General features: G+C 37.0%; 1 protein-coding gene across 11 annotated transcripts; it reads right to left on the bottom strand.

The window, feature by feature from the left end:
- Window positions 1-1,603: 1,603 nt before the first annotated feature.
- On the bottom strand, window positions 1,604-25,547 carry LOC114273686 (uncharacterized). 11 transcript variants are annotated; one of them, XM_082869437.1, is made up of 9 exons: window positions 25,351-25,547; window positions 23,064-23,121; window positions 22,674-22,732; window positions 14,778-15,339; window positions 13,503-14,543; window positions 13,261-13,405; window positions 12,922-13,134; window positions 12,788-12,847; window positions 1,604-2,034 (listed from the first exon to the last, which is right to left on the bottom strand). In XM_082869437.1, exons 3-5 carry the CDS (start codon window positions 22,713-22,715, stop codon window positions 13,507-13,509), a joined length of 1,641 nt encoding a protein of 546 aa, XP_082725563.1. In that variant the 5' UTR covers window positions 22,716-22,732; window positions 23,064-23,121; window positions 25,351-25,547; the 3' UTR covers window positions 1,604-2,034; window positions 12,788-12,847; window positions 12,922-13,134; window positions 13,261-13,405; window positions 13,503-13,506. The 11 variants fall into 11 exon arrangements, with proteins under 11 accessions (XP_082725563.1, XP_082725560.1, XP_082725561.1 ...); XM_082869434.1 differs by lacking the exon at window positions 12,922-13,134 and having other exon boundaries at window positions 12,788-12,887; XM_082869435.1 differs by lacking the exon at window positions 12,922-13,134.
- Window positions 25,548-26,643: the final 1,096 nt, after the last annotated feature.

The following is a 26,643-nucleotide window of genomic DNA, read 5'->3' as shown; positions in this document are numbered from 1 at the left end:
TTTTAAAAAAAATCATTAAAAACAAAAATAAGCCACCAAAAAAAAACAAATTTCAAACATCCATATTTTTATATTATTTTCATTTTCATTCTAACATAATTTTAAATTTCATAAAATAACTTTAAAGTGTTTTTCCATTCAATAATTCTAGAGATACAAATGGATGGTGACAGTGAAGTGAACAAATAAGTAACAATTAATATATAGGTAACACATGTACAAATGTATAACATTTGGACATATGATTGAATATATAGATAACACGCGTACATATAAGTGATATTTAGACAAATAGACCGATACGAGTAAGTTTTGAGTAAATCAATATCCTTGTGGCCCAAAAGATTTAAGTTTGGGTTTATTCGCCCAAATGTTTCAAAAAATGAACCTCTAGCCTAAGTACTCTTTACTAAAAGCTTGCAAGTTTTTTGTAAAAATGATAATATCTAAAAAAATACACACAAATAAAATAAAATAAAGGAAATTTAGGCAACTTAAAAAAAAGGGTGTTTATATTCAACTTCCTAAATAACATTTTGTATTAATTTAAGAATAATTAAAATATATTTATTAATTTAAGGTCATTAACTTTTGTCTAAACAAAACTATTCGTAGTCCACCTGCAAAGCCCTGAGTTGGTGGAGAACTAGGCAAAATTAAAAAATGAAACACTTAACATATAATCACAAAAAAAAAAAAAAAAAAAAAAAAAAAAAATTGGAGCAATAAAATGATGAAATACTTTTAATTTTTTTTATTTGTTAATACTCATGCAAGTTCTACTTATAAATATATAATCAATAAAATTATATAAATATAATAAAAATGATGATTAACCAGATAAGTTTTGTTAATTTCTTTCAATCATTACATCCTATTTTCTGAGCCTAAACCATTCCTTCATAATCCTCTAACTCTTAACAAACCTAAAACATCTATAAAATAAAATAAAAACCCACTATTCTTGTGTACTTTCAAAGCACCCAAATTTGCCCCAACAATTAGTTCATGTCCTATTTAAATAAACCATAACCCTAAACCCTTTGGACCACAGATTTGGATAAGAATTTGAAATGAGAAAGAAAAAATAAAAATAAAAAATGAGATTTTGGTGAAAGGCCCCTTAATTTAAATTTTTCCAACAAAAATGACAAGCTGAAATATTTTTATCATTAAGTATAAAACAAAAATACTCCATGTTTTACTAGTCTCATCCAATATCATCTCAGACAACCACCACCTTACACCACTACCACTATCACCACCACCAGCTACTGGCTAGAACTCTGACAATCGCCAGAGACTGCTTTTCGATCGTTGTTCATTGACCATCAATTTTCTAATGAAAATATTCTAACCTGAATCTCCAACGACCATTTTTCAACCACCACCACCACACTAACACCACCATTAGCAAATAACAAAAAGATTTATTCAAAATTCACTATTTTATAGACAATAAAATTTTACAAACAATAAAATTTTACTCTATGTATGATTGTAAAAATTTTTTTGTATGAATTTAACATTTAAAATATAAATTTTCACCATTATTATCACCATCACCACAGTTACTCTGATTTTAACATTGCTAGTAGAAATATTAAACAAAAAAAATATCAAAACATTGAATAAATAATATTATCAGAGTAAAATTATACTTTGTGTTGATAGTAAAAATTTTATGTTCGCTACAGAGATTGAATGGATAACTTTAGTGACTTTTTTCTAACAGATCTAAAGCCGTTAGTCTCAAATATGAAGTTGTTAAGTCTCACATCTGAGTTTGTCAATAGCAAATCTGAGATCGTGAAGGTTGACGGTGAAGATGATGGTCACCGATGGTAGATTTGAGACGACTACTATTTGTGGATGCGATGATGAGTGGCACCGACGAACATTGAAGATGGTAGTTGCTGACGGTAGATTTGAGATGGCAATGGATGTGGATGGCAATGAGCAACCCCGGCCGACAGTGGAGGTGATGAAAGACGATCGGCAGAGATGGTGACAATTTGTGCAAGATAGATAAAACTGTAGAAAAATATAATAGTGAGATTGGTTCTTAAAATGAAGGACAAAACTGTCCATTAATTTAATGCATTATATTTTTGTCCTTTATATCTACAAAAATTCAATCAAGAGCTTTTCCTAATACAATTAATTAGTGTCCTTTTTCCCTCATAAGTGAGTAATGAAATGAGAGTGTTTTGACCAAATATCTCCCAAATATCCCACCCAAAAAATGTTATATTTCTTTTACATTTGCCTCATCTTTCCTTTTTTCATTTTCAAATTCATACTCAAATTCTTAATCCAAACACAACCTTAAAAAGGGATACAAAGCCTACAAAATTCAGCTTCAAAATCTCCGCTGTCCTATTTAAACCTTCAGCTAAACCTACACTGACCAATACACTACAAGAAAACATAGTAAAAAACACAGAAGAATTAGCAACGGCGCAAATAAAGCCTTTAGCGACGGCACTGTCCCGTCGATAATAAAACTAGCGGAGGGGTCGGAAATGCGGAAGTATTAGCGACGGTTTTTTGTCCCGTCGCAAAAAACAACTTTTTTTGAGACAGCATATGTTTGCTGTCGCAAACAGTGGCCCATTTGCGACGGCAAAATTCCGTCGCAAAAAAAGATTATTGAAACAGCACCGTTTTACGAACTACTGACTTCCATTTGCGACGGTCTAAAACATACCGTCGCAAAAAGAAAAAATAAAAATTCCCCCGCTCTTCCCTTTCATCTTGCCGCTCGATCCTTTCCTCCAATCCCTAACTTCATCCAAATCCAAATCCCTAACTTCATCCCCCAAATTTCTCAAACGAGCTACAAGTAGCGGTGGTGCGGCGAGCAAGCCAGCGGTGGTGCGGCGGCGACGGCGACAGGTAGCGGTGCTCCGGCGACGACTCTCTCTCTTTCTGCGTATGCTCTCTCTCTCTCTCTCTATATATATATATATATAGATGAATGTCTATTGATTAATAAATCTGTATATATATATATATATATATGCAATTTTTTTTTTTATAAATCTGTATATATATATATATATATATATATATAAATGTGTATAATTTGAGGATGAAGTTATAATCTGTATATAAATCTGTATGGAATTAATAAATCTGTATATATATATGCAAATAAATGTGTATAATTTATATATATATATACATAAATCTGTAGATAACTCCCTGTAGATAAATCTGTATATAATTTGCAAATAAATCTGTAGATAAATCTGTAGATGAATTTTTTATCTACAGAATTTTTTTTTATCAAAAAAAATAATAAAAATCTGTAGATAATTTTTTTATAGAGACCTAAAAAGTAAACGACAAATAAATAAACTCGAATAAATAAATGTGTTTGAAAATTTGAAAGCAATTTTTTGGAGGTTTTCTTAGAAAGTGGTTTGTTAACAGAAATTTATTTTAAAAACAGTTCATTAAACAAGTTTTGTATTTTTCAAAAAATGAAAACAGAAAATGATAAGAACTTCCATGGCAAATTTGATATACATATATAAAAGGGTAAGCTTTTTAGTCATTGATCAATTCAAAAACTAATTTGTATAGTTGTATGCTATGCTATGCTCCACGCTGTTTGTTTTAGTGGAAATGTTTTTGCTATTTTCTACATTTGGTATGATTGGAAAAAAAAGTTCGATTTGTTGTTAATAGAAATTAAGTTAATTTGAATATAAAATATTTTTACGCCAATTTTTCACTTTAAAGGTGAAAATCAAGTTTTTAAAAAAAAAATTTAAAATCGTACAAATATTTCTACGCATAAGAAATATTTTGTGTTCCTTCATTTCCATCACCAATATTGACTAGATTGGCAAATTCTTCTGTATACTTCATTCGCCATTGTGTCCATATAAGTTTCTCGGTTTCACCAAGCATATTTTCAATGAACATAATTTTATCTCTTGCATCTGTGAATCCTTGCATAGAGACATGCGCCTTTAAAGCCAAACAAATTGTAAATGTAAGCGATTAATTAAAATTTTAGTTATGAAGATGTGGTTAGACTTTGAAAATATTTTCACTTATTTATTCTGTTTATTAAGTTTTTTTTTTTTTTTTTTTTTTTTGTATTTTTTGACGTTTAAATGACAATTTATTTATTTGCGGAGAGGAATGATATCATTTACTTGGTTTGCGTAGGTATTATATTTAGAGTTACTTTGGTGAGATATTTTTGTGGATGTGTACAGATGATGGATAAGAGTTTGATTGATTTGCCAAATAGGATGTTGAGTGAATACATTAATGGGATTGATGAATTCCTTGTGTTTGCCTACACCAATAGGGTTGAAGGTTCGATGATCAGTTGTCCGTATAGGAAGTGTGAGAATCGATACTATTTTGTACGAGAGGGTGTACGGGAGCCTCTGATTTTGAATGGTTTTTTTAAAAAATACAAACATTGGATTAATCATGGGGAATCTTACATATCTCTGCATGGTAATCGAGAGAATGAAACATTAGCTAATTTAAACATTGGGGATGATATGATTGGAATGATACAAGGGGCTATGAGAAATCCACATGCCGGTACACGTGTTGAGGGTGATGAACCACAGGGGCCTGATCCCCATGCATCTGAACCCCAGCTCGGTCCAATTGCAGAGACTGCAAAGTATTTCAAACTTCTTCAAGATGCACAAAGTGATATGTATCCGGGTTGTCAGAAGTTCACATCTTTGTCATTCATTGTTCGACTTCTACATTTGAAGGTGCTTAATCAGTGGACAGACAAGTCTGTTGACATGTTGCTTGAGTTATTGAATGAGGCGTTCCCGTTGGGTGTGAAACTCCCGGACTCATATTATAAAGCTCAAAAGGTCACAACAGATTTGGGCTTAACGTATGAGACGTGAGATGCATGTCCCAACAGTTGCATGTTGTTTCGAAACGAGGACGCCAACCTTGATAAATGTGTCATATGCAACAGTTCTAGATGGAAATCAAATGGTGATGGTGGTTCAAATGGTCCTAACACATGTGGCAAACAAATAGCGGCAAAACAGATGAGGTATTTTCCTTTAAAGTCAAGGTTGCAGAGGTTGTTTATGTTATTCAAGACGGCCAAGTTAATGAGATGGCATGCAGAGGAACGAACTGATGATGGTGTCTTCAGGCATCCTGCTGACTCCCTTGCATGGAAAGATTTTGACCGTCGGAATATTGACTTTAGTAATGATTGCCGAAGTGTAAGGCTTGGCTTAGCATCTGATGGTTTTAACCCATTCAAAACGATGAACATAGTTCATAGCACTTGGCCTGTTGTGCTCATTCCATACAACTTGCCACCATGGATGTGCATGAAGCAACCATTTCTAATTTTATCTGTGCTTATTGACGGCTCGAAAGGACCTGGTGACAAGATTGATGTGTATATGCAACTGTTGATTGAGGAGTTGAAAGAACTATGGAATGAGGGTGTGTCAACATTTGATGCATCAACAAATCAAATGTTTCAAATGCATGCAGCTTTACTGTGGACAATTAGTGATTTTCCTGCATACGCAAACTTGTTAGGATGGAGCACTAAAGGCGAATATGCATGTCCTTGTTGTAATAAGGAAACTACATCGTGTTGGTTGAAACATAGTAGGAAACAATCATACTTGGGTCATCGCAGATTTTTACCTACTGGCCATAAATTCCGGAAGGATAAAGTATCATTTGATGGTAGTCGGGAAGTCAGACTCAAACCAAAATTGTTGTCTGGAACTGAGATGTTGCTACAATTAGAATCTGAGGGTATTTTAACCCAATACAAGAGGGATGACCTTAAGGAGAGGCATAAGAGACGGGTAGAGAAGAAGAGAGTTGGACATCGCACCCATAGTTGGAAGAAAAAGAGTATCTTTTATGAATTGCCATATTGGGAGCACAATCTAATAAGACACAACCTCGATGTGATGCATATAGAGAAGAATGTTTGTGACAATGTGTTGTGGACAATATTAGGGGTTGCAGGAAAATCGAAGGATGGTGTTAATGCTCGGCGTGATTTACAAGATATGAATATTAGAAAACCCCTACATTTGCAGCTAAGAGGGTCGAATAAAGCCTATTTACCACCAGCACAATTCACGATGACCAAGGATGAGAAAGATTTGTTCTTGAAAGTGTTGAAGGAAGTAAGAGTTCCCGACGGGTATTCATCCAATATATCACGTCGTGTACGCTCACATGATAGAAGTATTGGGGGTCTTAAAAGCCACGATAGTCATATTCTGATGTAACAACTTATTCCATTGGCTATTCGAAGATCGTTACCGAAGAATGTAATTGAACCCTTGATTGAATTGAGCAATTTCTTTAGACAATTGTGTTCAAAAGTTAATCGTGCGACGGATTTGCAATATATTCAAGATCGTATCGCTATAACACTTTGTCATCTAGAGAAAATATTTCCTCCGAGTTTTTTCGATATAATGGAGCACTTGCCTATGTATCTAGCTGATGAAGCCTTATTGGGTGGAGTGATTCAGTTTCGCTGGATGTATCCAATTTAGAGGTATCTTTTTACTTTGAAGCAATACGTGCGTAATAGAACTCATCCTGAAGGATCAATTGCTAAAGGATATCTTATGGAAGAATGCGTGAATTTTTGTGCACAATATCTCAATGATGTGGAAACCAAATCTAGTCGACTCGTGAGGAACTATAGTGGTGCTGATAATTTGGGTCATGCTATTGGTGAAAATACAAGTTTTTATCTTGATAATACTTCTTGGGTACAAGCTCATCGGTACATCTTATTCAATACAAGCGCGGTTCAACCATTCATAAAGTAGGTTAAGTCACTCACTCAATATTTTATTATGTTTTATTGAATTTTCAACAAAATTTTTTGTATTGCTAAAATTTCAATCTACACAGCAAACACCTTGAAGTACTTAAGCTCAAAATGCCTCGTGTGGACGATCATCAACTTCGACGTGAACATTTTGAAACTTTTCACATTTGGTTCAAGGAACATGTATGTATTTAACTCTATAGATTCTAGTTACTTAAGTCGAACTACATTTTAAATTTTACATTTTCGTGTTAAATAGGTCCAAACTTTGCGAAGGACTACTGATGTCATATTTTCTGAAGAGATTATTCTATTGGCAAATGGTCCTCATAACCTGGCAAGGAGGTTCAACGGGTATCTACTAAATGGGTTTCGGTATCGAGTAAAGGCCATGGATGATTGTCGAGCCACACAAAATTGTGGTGTAGCTTTGAAGGCAGATACCATAAGTTATGCTAGTCGAAAAGACAAGAATCCTCGTGTGGGGTCTGTGTACTATTATGGACAATTGACAGATATTGTTGAGATCCGATATTCCAATGAGAAGAAACATGTGTTGTTTAAGTGTGATTGGATTGACAACATTCACGGAAAGAAAGAAGATGTCTTCAATTTCACGTTGGTGAACTTCAATCATTTGTTGTACCGAGATAATCGAATTACCAATGAACCTTTCATCTTGGCGTCCCAAGCACAGCAAGTTTGGTATGTTGCAGACTCGTTACAACCAGACTGGCAAGTCGTGGTGAAGATGTCTCAAAGAGGTTTATTTGATATGGGTTCGACTGATCCACAAATCGAGCCATACATGAGCCAACAATTGGAAGAAAATATAATGCTTCGTGATGAAGAAGTTGGTTGGGTGAGGGAAGCCGCAGAAGGGGAAACGGTTGATGTTCAAATAGGCTGATATTTAATCAACATTAGTAATTCAATTAAGGCCAAGGTTGTAGTTAATAATCAATTTCTTACTTTACTTTGTCTTTGTAATTGTAATAGTTCAATTAATGTCATATTATAGTTGATGACAAACCATTGTCTATGTTTCTAATGTCAATTAATGTTATATTGCTTGCAGATTATTATGGGAAGGAAGAGGAAGCCTGATCATCCCCGGCGCATGATGTCTGATGTGCTACATAACAGGACATCAGTAGCACCACCATCAGAGGAGGCATCACATCAGCCACCATCGGAGGGGCCATTAGTGCCACCACCATTTGAGGGGCCATTAGTACCACCTCATCGACCACCATCAGTGGCACCACAGCGGCTACCATGTACTCAGCCTCCACGCCTACCATCGGTGCGTCCACCATCAGTGGCACCACAGCAGCTATCATCATTAGCTTATGAGCCATCCGCAGGTATATAAATTTGCTTTGATTTGTATGAAAATTATTTAAACATACATTTATTTATGCTCATTATATATAATTTGTTTATTCTCATTGTATTTTGCAGACCCTTCGACTTCTTCACAGCCCACCTCAGGTTTATTTGATATGATTTGTATTCACATTATTTAAATTTGCATTTGTTTATTACCATTGCATATTGTTTATTGTTATTGTATCTCGCAGGTCATGTTAGTTCTTCATCAACCTCGACTAGGCGTGGTAGAGGATGTGCCAAGGGCATTAAAGAGTGGGGTACTGGTAAAAAGCTGGATATACAATTTGATGCAAATTACTGCCCAATAGGGGATAACGTGGCCAAGTTAACTACTCAACTTGGCATTATTGTGCGGAATGGTAATATTGTTCCTCTTACTTTTCTTGACTGGAACAATGTGCCTAATGATATTGTTGATGCTATCTGGAAGGATGTGAAGGTAAAAGTATATTTTTGTCCACAAATTCGAATTCTAAATTTGTGTTATACTTGGCCTTAAACTTTGAAATTGTGTTTTATAGGACAATTTGAATATATGTCCAGAGGAGTACAAGCCAATTTGTATGAAAAACTGCAACAGCATATGGAAGGATCACAAGAACAAGATTAAGGCTAAGTATTTCAAGCCTAGAAGTTCTGATCCTAATCTGAAGGATGATGTTCCTGTGCACATTGTGCCACGCCAGTGGGAACAACTTGTGGAGTATTGGCGTACTTCCGATGTTGAGGTATACAAATAAGTTATATTTATGATATGTAAGCATACAAATCATATTTACATACTTACATTTGTTGAACCTGTTATAGAAAATTGCAAGTAGGAATGCTAAAAATCGGCGAGCTCACGGTATAGCTCATACCACAGGGCGTACTACTTTCTCTCAGATACGGCATGAGGTTTACATTTTATTGTTTTATTTTTGTATATAAATAAACATTGTATATTTACAAATTATTTGGATTCTAATTTTCATATTTCTAAAAAAATGTAGATGACCAGTAAGAGGGAGTCTACTGATAAGATGAATGTTTGGCTTATGACACGTAGAGTAGATGACCCAGAGGTTATCCAGACCTTGGTAGTTTCCAAACACCTTTGATTGTATTAAAAGTTTATTTTTTGTGTGTCAACTATCTTAATTTGGCATATACTTGTATGTCTTATTCAATACAGGATGAGTTTAATCGTCAACTCTCTATGCTACCTGAGGATGGTCGGACTTTGGAGGCTAGGAATGCCATTTTCCATGAGTTGATAGGTCATGATGGACATAGATATTGTCGCGCATACGGGAGAATTGTGCCTCGGAGAGCGGTGTATAAAGATGGTGCTGGGCCATCACAGTCAACACCCCAGCCATCGACTATTGATCAGATCACGCAGCAGGTTCGTGCAGAGCTAAGGGATGAGTTGAGGGAGGAGCTGCGAGCAGAGTTCTCTACACATTTACAGCAGATGAGAGCTGAGATGATGGCCCTTGTGTCACAGGGGGCGAGTGTGGATCCCAACAGACCGGTTCCATATAAATTAAATTGTTTGATAGTTCAATTTTCACTGAAGATTATGTATAAAATTCAAATATGATTAAGACATTATGCATTGACTAACATAGGTTCCTGATGCATCGAGTGGCCACCGGGCATTTAGGGAATCTGCAGAAGACGAGAATCCATATACACCACCACCAGAAGATCAAGTATAAAATGTATCTTTGCATTCTAAGCTAAAATGTATCTTTGCATTCTACGTTAAGAGACTTGTGGGAGAAGACGGGACTAGTTAAAGCCGGATTTAGCACGAAACTTGGCACACACGACCGCCTAGGCACGAGAGACTTGTGGGAGAAGACGGGGCTCGAATTGGGTTCCCGGTTTGGGAGTTAGAGCCGGATTTCACTTTAGGCAAACTAGTTCCTTAAAAAACTTGAATTCGAGGAGTTAACACCCCAAATCACCAAACGGCGTTGGTTTAGCACGAAACTTGGCACACACGACCGCCTAGGCATGAGAGACTTATGAGAGAAAACGGGGCTCGAATCGGGTTCCCGGTTTGGGAGTTAAGAGTCGGATTTCACTTTAGGCAAACTAGTTCCTTAACAAACTTGAATTCGAGGAGTTAACGCCCCAAAATCACCAAACGGCGTCGGTTTAGCACGAAACTTGGCACACACGTCCGCCTAGGCACGAGAGACTTGTGGGAGAAGACAGGGCTCGAATTGGGTTCCCGATTTGGGAGTTAGAGCCGGATTTCACTTTAGGCAAACTAGTTCCTTAAAAAACTTGAATTCGAGGAGTTAACGCCCCAAAATCACCAAACCACGTCGGTTTAGCACGAAACTTGGCACACACGACCGCCTAGGCACGAGAGACTTGTGGGAGAAGACGGGGCTCGATTCGGGTTCCTGGTTTAGGAGTTAGAGCCGGATTTCACTTTAGGCAAACTAGTTCCTTAAAAAACTTGAATTCGAGGAGTTAACGCCCCAAATTCACCAAATCGCGTCGGTTTAGCACGAAACTTGGCACACACGTCCGCCTAGGCACGAGAGACTTGTGGGAGAAGACGGGGCTCGAATCGGGTTCCCGGTTTGGGAGTTAGAGTTGGATTTCACTTTAGGCAAACTAGTTCCTTAAAAAACTTGAATTCGAGGAGTTAACGCCCCAAAATCACCAAACCGCGTCGGTTTAGCACGAAACTTGGCACACACGTCCGCCTAGGCACAAGAGACTTGTGGGAGAAGACAGGGCTCGAATCGGGTTCCCGATTTGCGAGTTAGAGCCAGATTTCACTTTAGGCAAACTAGTTCCTTAAAAAACTTGAATTTGAGGAGTTAACGCCCCAAAATCACCAAACGGCGTCGGTTTAGCACGAAACTTGGCACACACGTCCGCCTAGGCACGAGAGACTTGTGGGAGAAGACGGGGCTCGAATCGGGTTCCCGGTTTGGGAGTTAGAGCCGGATTTCACTTTAGGCAAACTAGTTCCTCAAGAAACTTAAATTCGAGGAGTTAACGCCCCAAAATCACCAAACCGCGTCGGTTTAGCACGAAACTTGGCACACACGTCCGCCTAGGCACGAGAGACTTGTGGGAGAAGACGGGGCTCGAATCGGGTTTCCGGTTTGGGAGTTAGAGCCGGATTTCACTTTAGGCAAACTAGTTCCTTAAAAAACTTGAATTCGAGGTGTTAATGCCCCAAAATCACCAAACGGCGTCGGTTTAGCACGAAACTTGGCACACACGACCGCCTAGGCACGAGAGACTTGTGGGAGAAGACGGGGCTGGAATCAGGTTCCCGGTTTGGGAGTTAGAGTCGGATTTCGGTCTAGCCAAAATTATTTACTAAACTATCTTTCTAATTATATAGTAGTTAATTTTTTTATATTTTTCTGTAATTAAAATATTAGCACCATTATATTGTTATTAATTATTTTTATTTTGTTTTTTTCGGATATTTCCTGAGTAGCAGTTTGCTTCTTGTGGAGTGCGGGCGTGTAAAGATTATGACGAACTTCTGTTTTTGTAACCCACGAAAGAATCAAGACGAAAACTTTTGGTTTTGATTTTGATTTATGTTATTTAAATTTGTGAACAACATTATGTATGTATTATGTGACATTATGTAGTCGCATAATTTTTATTGTTATGAATTTTTATTTATGTATTGTTATGAATGGAACAACATTATGAATTTTCATCATTTGTCAACTTTTGTTTATGTATTTATTTATATTATTATGTAATTTTTGGATTTTTTTTTAGTTATTTTTCATTTAATACAGGCGATTTTTATATTTTTAATAATTTGTAAACAGGGGTTTTTTTTTTTTTAATTTTTTTGAGACGGCAGAATACCCCGTCGCAAAAAAAAAAAAAAAAAAAAAAAAAAAAAAAAATACCAGGCTTTTTGCGACGGCACCCATACTGTCGCAAAAGGTACGGAATTTAATAAAAAAAGGCTTTAGCGACGGTATAATTCCCGTCGAGAATAGTCATTAGCGACGGCTCATGTTGCCGTCGACTATAGCCAAAAGCGACGACACTTTTTAGCGACGGGATTTTTGGCGTCGCAAAAACCTCTTTTACCGACGGCAAGACTGTGCCGTCGCAAAAAAATCCAGATTTCTATCCATTATTGGCGACAGAAATTTGCCGTCGCAAAAGAGAAATTTTCCTGTCGCTAAAACAATGGCGACGGCACTTTCCGTCGCTAAAGGCCTTTTGCAACCCCCTGTGTTGCGACCCCCACTTGCCGTCGCAAAAAGAGATTTTACCGTCGCAAAAGGCTTTAGAGACGGCGTGCGGGAGTATTTGCGACGGCGTTTTACCGTCACAAAAAACATTTTTTTTTGTAGTGATATCTGCTTAAGTGTTAAAGCTTCAGAGCAATTTATGAAACACCTTGCTCATAGGATAAACTTTCCACATACTTCAAAATCTTTTTCAAATATTAATAATATAATACCGTCAATCTCTAACTCTGGGAAGGAAAGAAAAAATAAATAAAAATAAAGGAAATAGCAAAGTATTGTGCATGAGAGGGAGAGAGAGAGAGAGAGTTACCAACAGAAATAGCTCCACATTTTTATCATTTGTTTAGGTTCATCCAAACAACATCAATTCCTGCAACCAACCAGCCTTTTAACAGTCGGAAAACATTTGTCTATGAGGAAGACCAAAGACATCAGAAAAATTACCGACAAGATTATTAGCAGTTAGTTCAATCTCAAAAAGGTGCTCTTAACAAGTTTGAATTGCCTGAAATTTGGCTTGCCAGTCGTCCAGCCGGTCATTTGGCAAAAAGACGGCAACCGCAGTCGACAAGGAAGACAAGTGTTGCACCGGTCATTCAAGTGGTTATCCAGGCAGTTGACCCGCAAATACAAATTTCAGGCAAACTCAAATTCAAGCTACCAAACAAAATATAAAAAGTAACTTAGGTGAAGAGTCGGAAGATATTCAAATAATACAACAAAAATACAATAATAAAAATAATCATAATTCTTATTTCACAATATGAAGATTTAATTTCGCACCAGATGTCCAATGCAATCTCCATTCCTAACTTGATGCAGTTTAGAACAATAGTTGGAGTGCTGAATCACTTTGGCAACAAGGCAACAGTGCAATATGAAATCGTACTGTGAATCTTCTTAAGCAACTGACTTAATGTTGTCGCAGCTTTTGTCATATATATACATGTTTCACACAGCTAAAAAGAATTAATGTAATTCAATTATTATATGAGTCATTGTAGGTGCTTAGAAGAGCTTTAAACCTGTTTAGGCATTGCATATGACAATGGAAGAGAGCAGAGGATCGGCAGCTCCACTAATGACAGCACCCTTGCTTCTAACCAGCATTAGATAATTCAACGCATTTTCGGTGATAACCTCCCCAGGGATTAATACTGGAATGCCTGGTGGATATGGACATATAAGCTCCCCACATACTTCCCCAATGCTCTCCCTAACACTCACTTTTCTTTTGCTTGCAAAGAAGGCCTCTCTTGGGCTTAAATTCAAACTCAAGCTAATATCATTAAAGGGTGGATGAGCATACCCAAAGCAAATGTCATCAAACCTCCCTTCCACACCTTGAATTGGTAAGAAAGTGGTTGATAGATGTCTCAGTCCCGACACAAGCCTTTGGACATGCTCTCTACAAGTTCCTAAGTTAATAGCTAATGTAATAGCTCGGGTCCCAGTTAGTTCAGAAACAACCCCGTAGTCCCTATACAAGACCTCGTCAGCTTCAAAACCAGAAAGGCCAAGCAGCCATACACCAATATTAAGCCGCAGGGGATCAAAGGCGGGGAAGTTGGAGAAGCTTGGGAAATCAAGGACTGAAATACCAGGAATTTTATTGATCATATTTTTTGTTTCAACAGCCAATTCCACTGCTTCATTGAAAACTGTTTCTGGGTTTTCACTTAGTTGAGCCCTAGCAGCGTCTAATGATGCTAAAAGCAGATAACTTGGGCTACTACTTTGAAGGGTTTGAAGGCATCTACAGATTCTCTCTCTATCTACAATATTTCCTGACATATGTAACATTGATGACTGTGTAAGCGAGCACAAGACTTTGTGAGTTGATTGTACAGCAAGATCAGCCCCTTGACGGAGGGCTGGATAAGGCATATCGGGATGAAATCCTAAATGAGCCCCGTGAGCCTCATCAACAATCAAAGGAATTTTATGTAAATGACACAGCTTCGAAATCTCACTCAAATTGCTGCATATACCGTGGTAAGTTGGGGACGTGACAAAAACTGCAGCAATTTTTCTACCTTCCATGTCCAATTCCTCAATCGCTTTCTCTACCTGCAATAACAAACATATAAGTCACATGTATAGATGCAATGCCAGAAATGTATTGCACTAATACTGTTATCATGAATGCTATTCCAATTCTTTATGGTTAAAAGAAATCATTGTTATGCTTAAATGACTATGTCAAAAAGTAAGAAAGCTGAGAAATGTTATACATCATAAGTGACTGATGGATGAATTGCCAGTTTTAAACTTGAACTGTGAATGTAGTTAGTGCAGACTTGCCTGTGATGGAGTGACCCCACCAGCAATGTCCCAGGAAGAATCATGCTCAGGAATGATGTACTTTGGTATTGCACCAGACAACACCATTGCAGATATGGCAGATATATGGGAATTTCGAGGGAGAATAAGGGAGTCTCCAGGGGAACAAGTAGCCATAATTGCTGCTTGAATTCCACAAGTTGTGCCCCCAACAAGGAACCATGTCTCAGATGCTCCAAACAGTTTTGCTGCCTGTTTCTGTGCTTCTAAAATGGGCCCCTCAGGAGAAAAGAGGTAGTCAAGCTCTGGAAGCTCAGGTAAGTCATGAAGGAATGGCTTTGTACCAATAAGCTGACTCAATGATGATGGTGCAGCCTTCCCTCTGTTATGCCCGGGGAAGTGAAAACTGGCAGCATTTTGTTCTGCTGAAGCTTTTAATGCACTCACAAGTGGGGGGAGACCATCTACCTGTGTTTTCTGGGAATTGGGACTGACACTAGTATCCTTTGTGCTGGTCCTGATGTTTTCAATGATGCTCTTCTTGTCTTGCTTCTTCCCCAAATCTATGATGCTTTTTTCCTGCAAGATATTTTCTCAACAAATTAGCATATGTACAAAAGTAGACATGCCTCATGAATAAGAACCAACATGCCTTGTATACAATGAATTTCAACAAAGAGACTTCCAATAAATAAGCAGCCAATGTGCCTCATATATAATTTATTTTCTGAACCCGAGTTGTCACCAAAATTTTCACAACTACATCAATTCAAGTAACTAACAGATTAAGTAGGGGCATAAAAATAATACCTAGCCCAAGTTACAATCATCCACCAACCAATACAAAGAAAAAATTAAAAAATAAATAAATAAAAAGAAAAGAGTGAATCCTTAATAAATGCAAATCAAATTAAACATGAGACAGATTCATTGCTACATTAAACTGGTCCATGACCAAGGACTTACTACTAGTGCCTCCAACTTTATAATTTTCAAATGCCATTGTCTCAAACTCATAGTTTGAACTTAAAACAATAAATAATCAAAGTACTATACATGTGACACTCTAAATGGGTCCATTCGCAAGGAATCACTACCCAATCTGCTAAACATTGTAACCGTAATGAAATAAGCCCAATTAGTCTTATCCTAGAAGTTATCACTTCTAATGCAGAATATAAGAAGCTCAAGGAAGGCTAAATTCAGAGAAGTGATGATATTTGGACGTTGGCATGATTTCATAGAGAAATTGATAGAAATCTCCTATAATTATGTTTCTAGTATTATTAGAGTCTTATTTTATTATTATGTTTAATTTCTAGGATTTTTTTAAGGTTAGGAGTAATTTGGTAATTTTACATTTGCTAACATGGGTCGCCCATGGGAGCTTCTATTTGCACACACCTATTCCTCTTTGTCCACATCCTTCTTAGTTCACACACCTAAAAATATATATATATATATATATATATATATTTACTCATTGCACACGCTTTTATTCCAGTTATATCCCCATACACAACTTTCCAACACTCCCAATCCACACACCTTCCACACCAGCAAGCAACATTCAAACCTTTCACTTCCAGTTGCCATCCCCACCCCTTCCTCCACCGACCGGCAACACTACCGCGACCCCCACCTCATCCCCTCTCTCTCTCTCTCTCTCTCCTCTCAATCGCGAAAAGGGAGGCGATGACGACGGCAGTAGTTCGCAGACGAAAGGGGGTTTCAGATGTTGATGGTCGAACCAATGTGTTTTGTTTGGATGTTGATGGTCAAACCAAATTCATTGGTTCGATGGTTGATTTCCGAATGGAGGCAATTCTTTCGATACTGGTAGTCCGAATGGTAAGAAAATGAGTCTTCTTCCCAGATCTAGGTTCCACGATGCCTCTCTCTCTCTCTCTGCTGTTGCGGCAACGGTGGTGTTGCATCATGAAGTGGGGGGTTACGGGGATGGTGGGAAGGGTGAGTGAGCGACGAGTGATGGGGTGGGGAGGGGCTTCGATTCGAGAAGAGGGAGGCTGGGGGGAGGCGACGGAGAGAGGGACTTTGTTGAGAAAGGGGACGATTGGAGGGGGTGGCGGCTAGCAGTGGGGATAGTTAGGGTTAAGGTTAAGGTTAAGGTTTTGGTTAAAGAAGAAAGGGATATTTTGATAATTTTATTTTAGGATAAAAATGTAATAAAAAAAAATATCAATAAGTGTGGAAAGAGAGGAATAGGTGTGTTCAAATAGAAGCTCCCGTCGCCCATGGTTTGTCTTGTGGGTCAGGTTATTTAATTAGTCTATTTTTTATTTCTTATTTAAGTCTTAAATTAGTTTTTGAAATCAAATATATTTTAGTAATTTCCTTTTTTGGTTGTAGTTGGTTTAGGAAGTCTCCTAATCCTTTATAAAGTCATGTAATGCTTACAATTGACAGAGTTAATATTTTACAAAAAGTTGATAGCTTTGAAACTTCTTTATGGGTTGAGTGTAGGTGTGATGCCTAAGGAATTGTAAGAGTGATTCCTTGATCTATCTTCTTTTTCTCCTCGCCCCTCCCCCCCCCCCCCCCCCTTTTTAAATTTCAGCACTTTCACAGCCCCAGAACAGCCCTTGCAGCTCTATCCCTATTCATCCTACATCAGTTTGGTATCAGAGCAAAAGATCCTACTGTTTTGTGGAAGTTCAAAAACATGTCTACTCATCCTAGAAGATCTATCGTAAGGGGAATATTTTCTGAAAACCAAAGAGACCAAATTCTTTTTAAAATTATGTGGAGCAGTTAGATAGTTTTCAAGTTCGGCTTAATTCTTTCGAACGAAGAGCAGCCCAACAAAAAGTCGTAAACAGACAGATTATAAGGCGAAACAAATAATCTTATTGATGATTCAAAAGCACCCCAAGGAAATCTAATTGTTACTTGAGAAGAGGATGAGGTCCAAACAGAAGACTCGGATGTCACACAAGCTGTAAGGAGTGAAGAATTAATGCATCTTGCTACTGTTCCAGAACTTATTATGCCTTTAACGGTCATGATATTGCAACCCGAGATCTCCGATGTAGTGCCTACAAAGTCACCTAGTGAATTTGCTCCAATCATAACCAATGAAGTGGCCAATGGTGAATCAAAAGATGACCTTGTGCTAGGAAAAGGGGCTAAAAAGAAAAGAATTGAAATTGTTGGGAATATTGAAGAAAGCCTTATGAAAATTAATTTGGATGAATTTAAATATTTGATTCCTAATGGTTTGGGTTTGTCCCGGCTCCAAGGAGCTTTTTTCTGTATCGTCCTACTATGGTGCGCTTGCTCATGTTGATGCGGTTTCGTTTCCTTGGAAATGTGTCTGAGTGTTGGGCACGCCTTCCAAGGTAGCTTTTTTTGTGTGGACGGCAGCCTTAGGACGTATTCTGACGACTGATAATCTGATGTGCCGTGGGTATATTCTGGTAAATTAGTGTTGTTTGTGTTGTGGTGATGCTGAATTGGTGGACCATTTGCTTGTTTATTGTCCAGTTATATATCGGCTTTGGATGCTTATTGTGGCGACTTTTGGTTTGGTTTGGTTTGGTTTGGGTGCAGCCAGGTTCGGTGTTGAGTCTTGCAAAGTTGGGCTGGGGGTAGAGTTGGGAGGAGACGCCGGAAGGCGTGGATGATTGCCTCTTATTATTTAATGTGGCTTCTCTGGTTGGAGCATAATAGGCATGTATTCCAAGGGGTGTCTCATTCGATTTCTTGGTTGTAGAGGCGGGTGTTTATGGTGTTATATAATTCGGTTACGGGGTTGGTTGATCCAGATGTTTTAGCTTATGTCGATTTTGTAAAAGATTTGATAGCTTAGCATTTTTTCCTTGGGGGTTTGGATTTGTATTCTTTGCATCATCTTGATACTTTTCTAATAAATTTATTTATTTATCAAAAAAAAATATTTGATTTCTATACCAATTGACTTTGTTATTCCAAAAAAAATTAGTGACATGATTGAAAAGATCAATCTCTCATTATTTCTTTTGCAATATCCAACGAAGAAAAGACGGCGTCAACTTGCACATTTTAATGTGAAGCCATGGATGCAATTTCAAAACTTGAGAATTTTTACACTTCAACACTTCAAAACTCAAGGTTGAGTTTTTTCCAACCAAGGGAGAATGAAGCAGAATATAAGAAGCTCAAGGAAAGCTAAATTCAGAGAAGTGATGATACTTGGACATTGGCACGATTTCATAGAGAAACTTATAGAAATCTTCTATAATTATGTTTTTAGTATTATTAGTCTTATTTTATTATTATGTTTATATTTTCTAGGATTTTTTTAAGGTTAGGAGTATTTTGGTAATTTTATATTTGCTGACATGAGTCGTATGGGTTGCCCATGGGTTGTCTTTTTTTTTTTTTTTCTTTTTTTTAATAAATAATTGCCCATGGGTCATCTTGCAAGTCAAGTTATTTAATTAGTCTTTGTTTTTGTTTCTTATTTGGTCTTAAATTAGTTTTAGAAATCAAAGATATTTTAGAAATTTCCTTTTTTGGTTGTAGTTGGTTTAGGAAGTCTCCTAACCCTATATAAAGCCATGTAATGCATACAATTGATAAAGTTGATATTTTATAAAAAGTTAAGAGCTTTGAAACTTCTTTACAGGTTGTGTGATGCAATCAAACCCTAGGTGTGATGTCTAAGGAATTCTAGGAGTGATTCCTAGATCTATCTTCTTCTTCTCCTTTCTTTTTTTTCTTTTTTTTTTCCCTCAAATTGCAGCACTTTCACAGCCTCATAACAGTCCTTACAGCACTGTCCCTATTCATGCTACATCAACTTTCCTCCCAAGCATTTGAGTTAAAGACTACATTATGCACTTCTTAGAAATGGCAACAATCTCACAACATAGTTCAGATATGATGACACCAAAACCCAAGGTTTTCACTTTTAAAATTGGTCACAACTATTTATGGAACAGTTTTGGTAGTCATCATCACCGTTACAGTCGCTATAGCTTCTACTTGGAGGGATGACTCAAGAGGTTAGAAAGGCATTGGTTTCTCTAAAATTCAGAAAATTATAAAATTAAACTATAAAATATCAAAGATGAGGGGGAGAGAGAAGAGATGAGTGCGTGCAGAAGTTGTAGTATTTGGTTAGAGAGAAATTGGAGGAAAATGGAAGGAGAAAAGCTCAACGTTTCTACTCCAAACTTAAAACTAAGGTAAGATTTGTTAATTGTAATCTCCTCCCACTTCTCTCATCTCAAAATAACATGATTAAAGTGAATTCAAAATGATTAATTGAAGGAATCTAAATATAAGAACCATGACGTTCTCCTCTCTTTATGACTTTTAGGTATTATATTTCATGTTCTTGGATACCATAGAGGACTCTAGAATAAATTTTTAGACCTTTAATGATAGCCTAAAGTGGCCGTTATGTGAGAATGATCAAAACCCCAAAGATTTGGAAATTGCAATCTAACCACCTTACACTCTTTTGATTGTTTGTCTCCCCACTGCAGTAGGGCGCATGGGTGCTCAAGTGGCCCTCTACTTACCAGACCTATATTTAACCCCTAAAACATAATCTAAGTTTTATGTAAGACTGTAAATAAAATTTTTGGACCTCGGCTTACCTAGATGACTTAGTTTTGGGGGTAAGGTTTTTAACAGAGTGAATGGCCCTAATTTTGCTATGTTTGAATCATGTATCAATATGCATTGTATTTTATGCTTTTGTAGTTTGATTATCTTCTGGAACTAATATACTTTTGTGGGGTTGAGGTGAATGGTGATATATCTTGATTTTATTTTCGATACAACCCTGTGGGACTGAAATTTACATTATGTTCTTTAATAATGAAATGGTTTACAATTCATATGTTCATTTATGCTTCAAACTATATAGATGCTATCCACTGCTAGTCCCAGCCACTAAGGAGACAGTGAGCTTGCTAGTAGCTATGAATGTATTGGGAAACAAAGTACTTAATGGAACTAAGTGCCATACTGCATTATGAAAAACAATGGGAGCCACCTCTAGAATCTATACAAGCCAACTCTAGAATCCCATATATGGATACAATTGAGATCTCTTTGATCACTTAATTTTAATTTTGACCTAGACAGAGTCCACCCGGTTATGTTTAGTTCCGTTTGGGTGGACATTATCATTAGACTTGGACATTATCACTCTAGCTCATTATCTCATACTCTGTATTCAATACCTCACCAATTCACCCTCTCTCTCTCTCTCTGTATTCAATTCTTCACCAATTCTTCTATCCTATCTATCTTAAAATCCCTAACACGTCATGACCTCTAAACTCCAAAACCCTAAAAATTCTCTCAGCTGCCTATGTCTCTCAACCTCTCACGAACAGAAGTTTCAGTTCTAATTTGCATTTATGGCTACTCAGCTCAAGCAAAGATAACATTGTTGCAAGAAGGGATGGCGGCAGTCATTGCAAAGACAGTGGGAGTATGGCATCCGTTGTATGTAAATGTGTAAATATTACAGATCACAGATCTGTTACAAGTCTTTATCAAATTATCATTCATTTTTTTATTTTTTCTCTACTCTCCTCACAGATCTGTGTATATGTATGAGAGGGTAATTTATGTGAAAATTGGGCCGAGCTGGGTAATGGGCCGTTATGAGCCGCAGTACAAAGGGCCGAGTAAAATGGCCATGTAAGTTAGTCCGGTCCTAAGGCCGTGAAGCTAGTCCGGTCCGACGGAAGATCGAAGTTAGATCGGTCTAACGGTACTTTGGAGTTAGACCGGTCTTGGAGTTACACCGGTCATGACATGTTAGTTCGGTCTAACCACGCCATGGGTTGTGCACGAGAAGCCAACGTAAAAGCAGTAAAAGGAAGAGCTAGTTCGGCTTATTCTGCGGCTATGCATAGTCATGTTTACTTCGGTCATATTGGAGTTCGGCCGTGATAAAATCATCTCACTTGGTTTAAGCAGTGAGGGGGTGTTGAAGGATAAGCATTATCTTTCAGGAGTATGAATCCTAGGAGGACTCTACATAGAGAAGTAAAAGTCCTACTAGGATTGTGCCACACGGAACCTATAAAAGCTCACAACATCACCTTTGGAGAGGTAACACACAACTTTGCTTTCTGAATACACAGAGCTTTTGTCTATTTGTCAAGCTTGCTGACTTAGGCATCGGAGAGGTTTCCGCTACACACCTGCCGGCTAGCTCATGTTTGTGTTTTCAGGTGATAAAGCGACGACGTACAGAGGAGCGCAGACTTGATCAACAGGATTATACGAGAAGGTTTATTTCTTTCCCGTACAATGTATATACTAAGGTAGAAGGGGAAAACGAAAACCAACCATTTGAAACCATCCAAAACCCGTTTGCTAACCAAAGGAGAGTGATGGTCAGCTTCAAACAGAACTTCCTTCGACAGCAGTTCATGGAATCTACAATCCGAAAGAGTCGGTTCAAGTTGCAGCCCTACATAAAAATAATATGTGAGGCCCAACACTAAGGTGCCACTGTTTTATTAAATAACTACCAAATTAATTCAAACTAGCAATCCTAGGCAAAATAATAAAAAAAGTAACGCTAATTCAAATCATGATCAATGTGTTATCTAGACTGAAGAAATCTATGTGATGCCAATAAATCCATAATTGTTGTACACCATCTGAATATCACTGTGCAAACCTCACATGAGAGAATACAAATAAACTCATCACATTCTAATATCATTAATTTATATCTCTTCAATAACTCTGTATTCTATTTAAAATGTTGTGGCTGTAGAAAGAGCTAAAAAAGAAATACCAATGTGTCTTTAATTTAATGAAAAAACTTCTAGTCCAAAAGTACTAACCATCAGGTGCAGTAGAGCAGGTATTTGAAATCAAATAAAAGTATTTCTTTTAACCAATGCTTCACAGAATAAATAAAAGTATTTTACCTTCCTTCGTAATGGTTGATAATTTGCTAAAGCAGTGATCATGAGGTTGATGAATAAAACTGGATAGCAAAAAACAAAGGAATGTAGATGAATAAGAAACGCATGTGACCAGCCACACAGGACAAAAATCCAGCACCATATAGATACACCAGCAAGAAGTAAAAGTATGACAAAAACAATGCAACTTGAGAGAGGTCAAAACAAAACCCATAGGTCGGTGAATTCATAGCTCCCTCCAGATATATCAAGGGAATAAGACGACAAAATATTTTACTCCGCATTATTTTATGCAGTACATTATGCTATGACAAAAAAAAAGCTACTTGTTAATTGCCAATTTCACAAACAAAATAACAATAATGGAAGGAGTTCCATGTCTTTAAGCATTACCTATGTGGAAGCGACAATGATGTTATTGATAGGGATGAACAGATGAATATAAGCTTCACTGAAAAACCAACAAACCAAGTCACGACAAAGCCAATTGCTACATGAAACGGTTCTTTCAAAATTCTATACAAAATCATGCTCTAATCAGAAGTTCGAATTTCAATCAGCACATACATCAGCCCTTAATCCTTATGCTTATTTTAACTACAAACAGCAGCGAGACAGATAGGGGAATGGCAGAAATGATGAAGAAGAAATGCCTTCAAATTTTGGTAGTCTATATTATCAAACATTGTCACACCGTTTTCAAGCAATTGGACTAAAAAAAAAAAGTTTTATATTACAATCAGACTGCAACCTAATCACAATTTGCACATTCAACAATGAAATAGTAGAGATCCTCACATAAAAAACGAAAATTCTATAGAAGTCTATAATCTTATAAACAATGACGCAAACACTGTTGAATACAATACATGATGGAACAACTTTTATAATAGTCTAGGGTTGCCCTAACAAAAATAAGATATCAGCCCTTTTTTTAAACCTAATCTAAGGGTACTATTCTATCCAGAAAAATAAAAGACAAATAAACCTTCCCCTAAGCAGCCACATGACTTGCTCAAAAATCACATGACATTTTAAAGGAGTAAGTTGTTAAGATAATTCTGAGTAATGGATGATTGATGTCACTTTATATCCTGAAATGCATGAATTGTCTATTTAATTTGAGAATTTGTTACACCAAAATCAATCATGTAAAACAAAAACTCAATGCACTTTTCATTACTTGAGCTACTGATGAGCAATGGCTGACTAATTTAAATAATCAAATTCTTGTCAGATCTCAAATCATATTTTGCCTTTCTATTTTCTTTTCTCATGTTTCTCCTCACATAAACAATAAAATTAAGTAGTGCCAGAGGTAAGCATATTGGTTGGTAAAGTTAGGTTTCCAGCCCAAAAACCTAGCACATATTGGAATGTGCATCCACATTGCAAACCACTAGGGTATCACATTTTTTGGACACCTAGGTGCAGACAACATTGTGACAAAAAAAATATTACTCATCTTTCTTTAGGCAGTATGAGAATGGAAGATAGCACAAACCTAAAAGGCACTTACTACACCATAGATGTTATCCAATAGCATGATTGACAAAAAAAAGATCCAACCCTTCACCAATTTTTTCATCAAATTTGATTCCAAATATGAGTAAAAAGCATAATTTTATATGAACTACTCCAATCCTCTCTTATCCCAAATTTTCCTTTCCATCAATTTTGATGAAAAAAAAAATCATCTCCAATGTTTTATCTTTCTAAATTTTCATCCAATTCAAATTTGATGAAAGAATTGATGGACTCTCAATTTGATGAAAAAAATGACTCCCTTGACTTGATGAAATGATTGGAGCTGATTTTTGATACTTTTTCATCAAATTTAAATTTGATGAAAGAAAATATTAAGGTTGGAGATGCTTAGAGCGTCTCCAACGCTTCATCAAATTTGTCATCAAATTCAAATTTGATGAAAAATGCCTAAAACGTGAGCTCCAAAACCCTTTCATCAAACTGATATCAAATAGAGGGAGAGCTACTTTTTTCATCACATCAAGGGAGCTTTATCCTTTCATCAAATTTGTAGGTGACAGATGGACCAGACGTCCTCCCGAACATCTTTCTGGACAACCTCTTCCTTGCAACATTGCCATAAAAGTGTTGGTCAATTTACACAAACCAGTTGACTAGCCGGACATCCACCCGGTTGTCCTCCCGGTGCAAATTGTCCATTCGAATGCTCCATATCAGGGTTGGAGATACTCAGGTAGTTGAATATAGGTTAATGCCAATTAGAGAGGCTACCCATCAATCCAGCAGAAATTGTGATAGCTGAATATATGTTTATGATTGGGTCAAACCACATCCTCATTCCCAGCCCCAACCCCTCCTCCTCCTACCCCAGACCGTCCCCCTCCTCCCCCAAACCCATCATAGCCCAGGACACCTCCTGTTACAAACCTAGTACACCCTCACCTCCCAGCTCACTCCCAGCCCACCTGCACACCCCCACTTCTCATTCATGCATTTATTCAAACACCTTTCAAGCACCTTTCATTCATGCATTTTTTATTTTCCCCACTCCAAAACGAGCCAGCACAACCCTACTCCCCAAACCCGAAACAGTTGCTAAAGATAAAATTTGACTGAGAGTGATGAAAAAGGAAAGATTTACGAGAGAAAATAAAATGGAAGAAAAACAGAGGAAAAAAAAAACAAAAATTACCTGAGAGTTGAGTGTGGCGGAAAGAGAGAAATGCAAGAGTGAGAGTAACCGGTGAGGGGTGAGGGAAGAGCTGACAGATGAGCTTCAGACTGAGAGTGACGGGTGAGGGAAGAGCTGACAGATGAGGGTGAGGAGGAAGAAGAAGCGTGGCGTGGTTCAGAAACGACTGTTTGGTTTACTTTTTCAAATCTGTTTTTAAAATGTTTTTTAAAAAATTAAAAATTCATATGGTGTGGAAAAAAAAAGAAAAAAAAAAAGAAGGTGGTGCACTAATAAATTTTAAGATGATAACTTATGAACTATTTAGGATTGTTTGAGAAATGTTAGATTAATATACTTTTTAATTTTTTACAAAAAAACGTAAAATATTAGTTAAATTTGAAATGATGTGATAGAGAGATCATAAGAGCCAAATTAGATCATTGTGACCCAAATAGAATAATGTGTTAAAATAGCATGTGCTATTTTAGCACATGCTAAACAAGCACTTAGGCCTATTTTGGGAAGATGGTAAAAAGTAACTTTTTCACTTTTAACCAAGTTTTTTATTTTTTTAGACAAATGATTTGGAAAGTTGGTAAAAAGTAACTTTTGGCTTTTTTGATTAATATTTGTTTATAATGTCAAATCATAATAAATGACCAAATTACCCCCATTTAGTTTAAAATATTTACAACTTCACTCAGTAACACATTTTGACCCATGAGGGGTAGAATTGTAATTTCACTATTAACTAACCAAAAAAAGTAGCTAAAAGACAACTTCTCAAAACAAGCCTTAGTCTTGTGTTTTTTTTTTAGACCAAGAAGTCCTATTGTAGTATGATTGACAGAAAAGGACATTAATAAGTATGGGGAGGTGCAGTGTTAAAGGGTAAATATGGTAATTTGCGCATGGAGAAATTACAAATTTGGGACTTCTTTTATGCGTTGTGATTTGAATTTCAGGTTTCATATATGGAAAGATTCTGTAGATTGGTGTAAGATTGATCAACACCGGCTTGGGTTTAGGTGCAATGTAAATGGGAATCATAGATTATCCGGATTTGATTTGGCAACTCCATATTACACACATTTGTGAATCAAAAACCTTACATTGACCAAACCCTACGAACATTTGTCAAATGTAACATTGATTCATACTGACGCACAAATTGGGATGAACAACAATCTGCAACGTCAAAAGCTGAGTCTATTAACATCGGATTCAGCCGTGAAAAGGTCAGGCAATCGTGAAGTTGGTGTTAAGGACGAATGACAATGAGAAATGAAGGTTGTGTTTGGTTGTGTTCTG

Source organism: Camellia sinensis, chromosome 5 (genome assembly GCF_055761805.1).
Source record: "Camellia sinensis isolate YWXY chromosome 5, ASM5576180v1, whole genome shotgun sequence".
NCBI lineage: Eukaryota > Viridiplantae > Streptophyta > Magnoliopsida > Ericales > Theaceae > Camellia > Camellia sinensis.
Note: the sequence above shows the minus strand (reverse complement) of the source record. Positions and strands in the feature narration are given on the sequence as shown.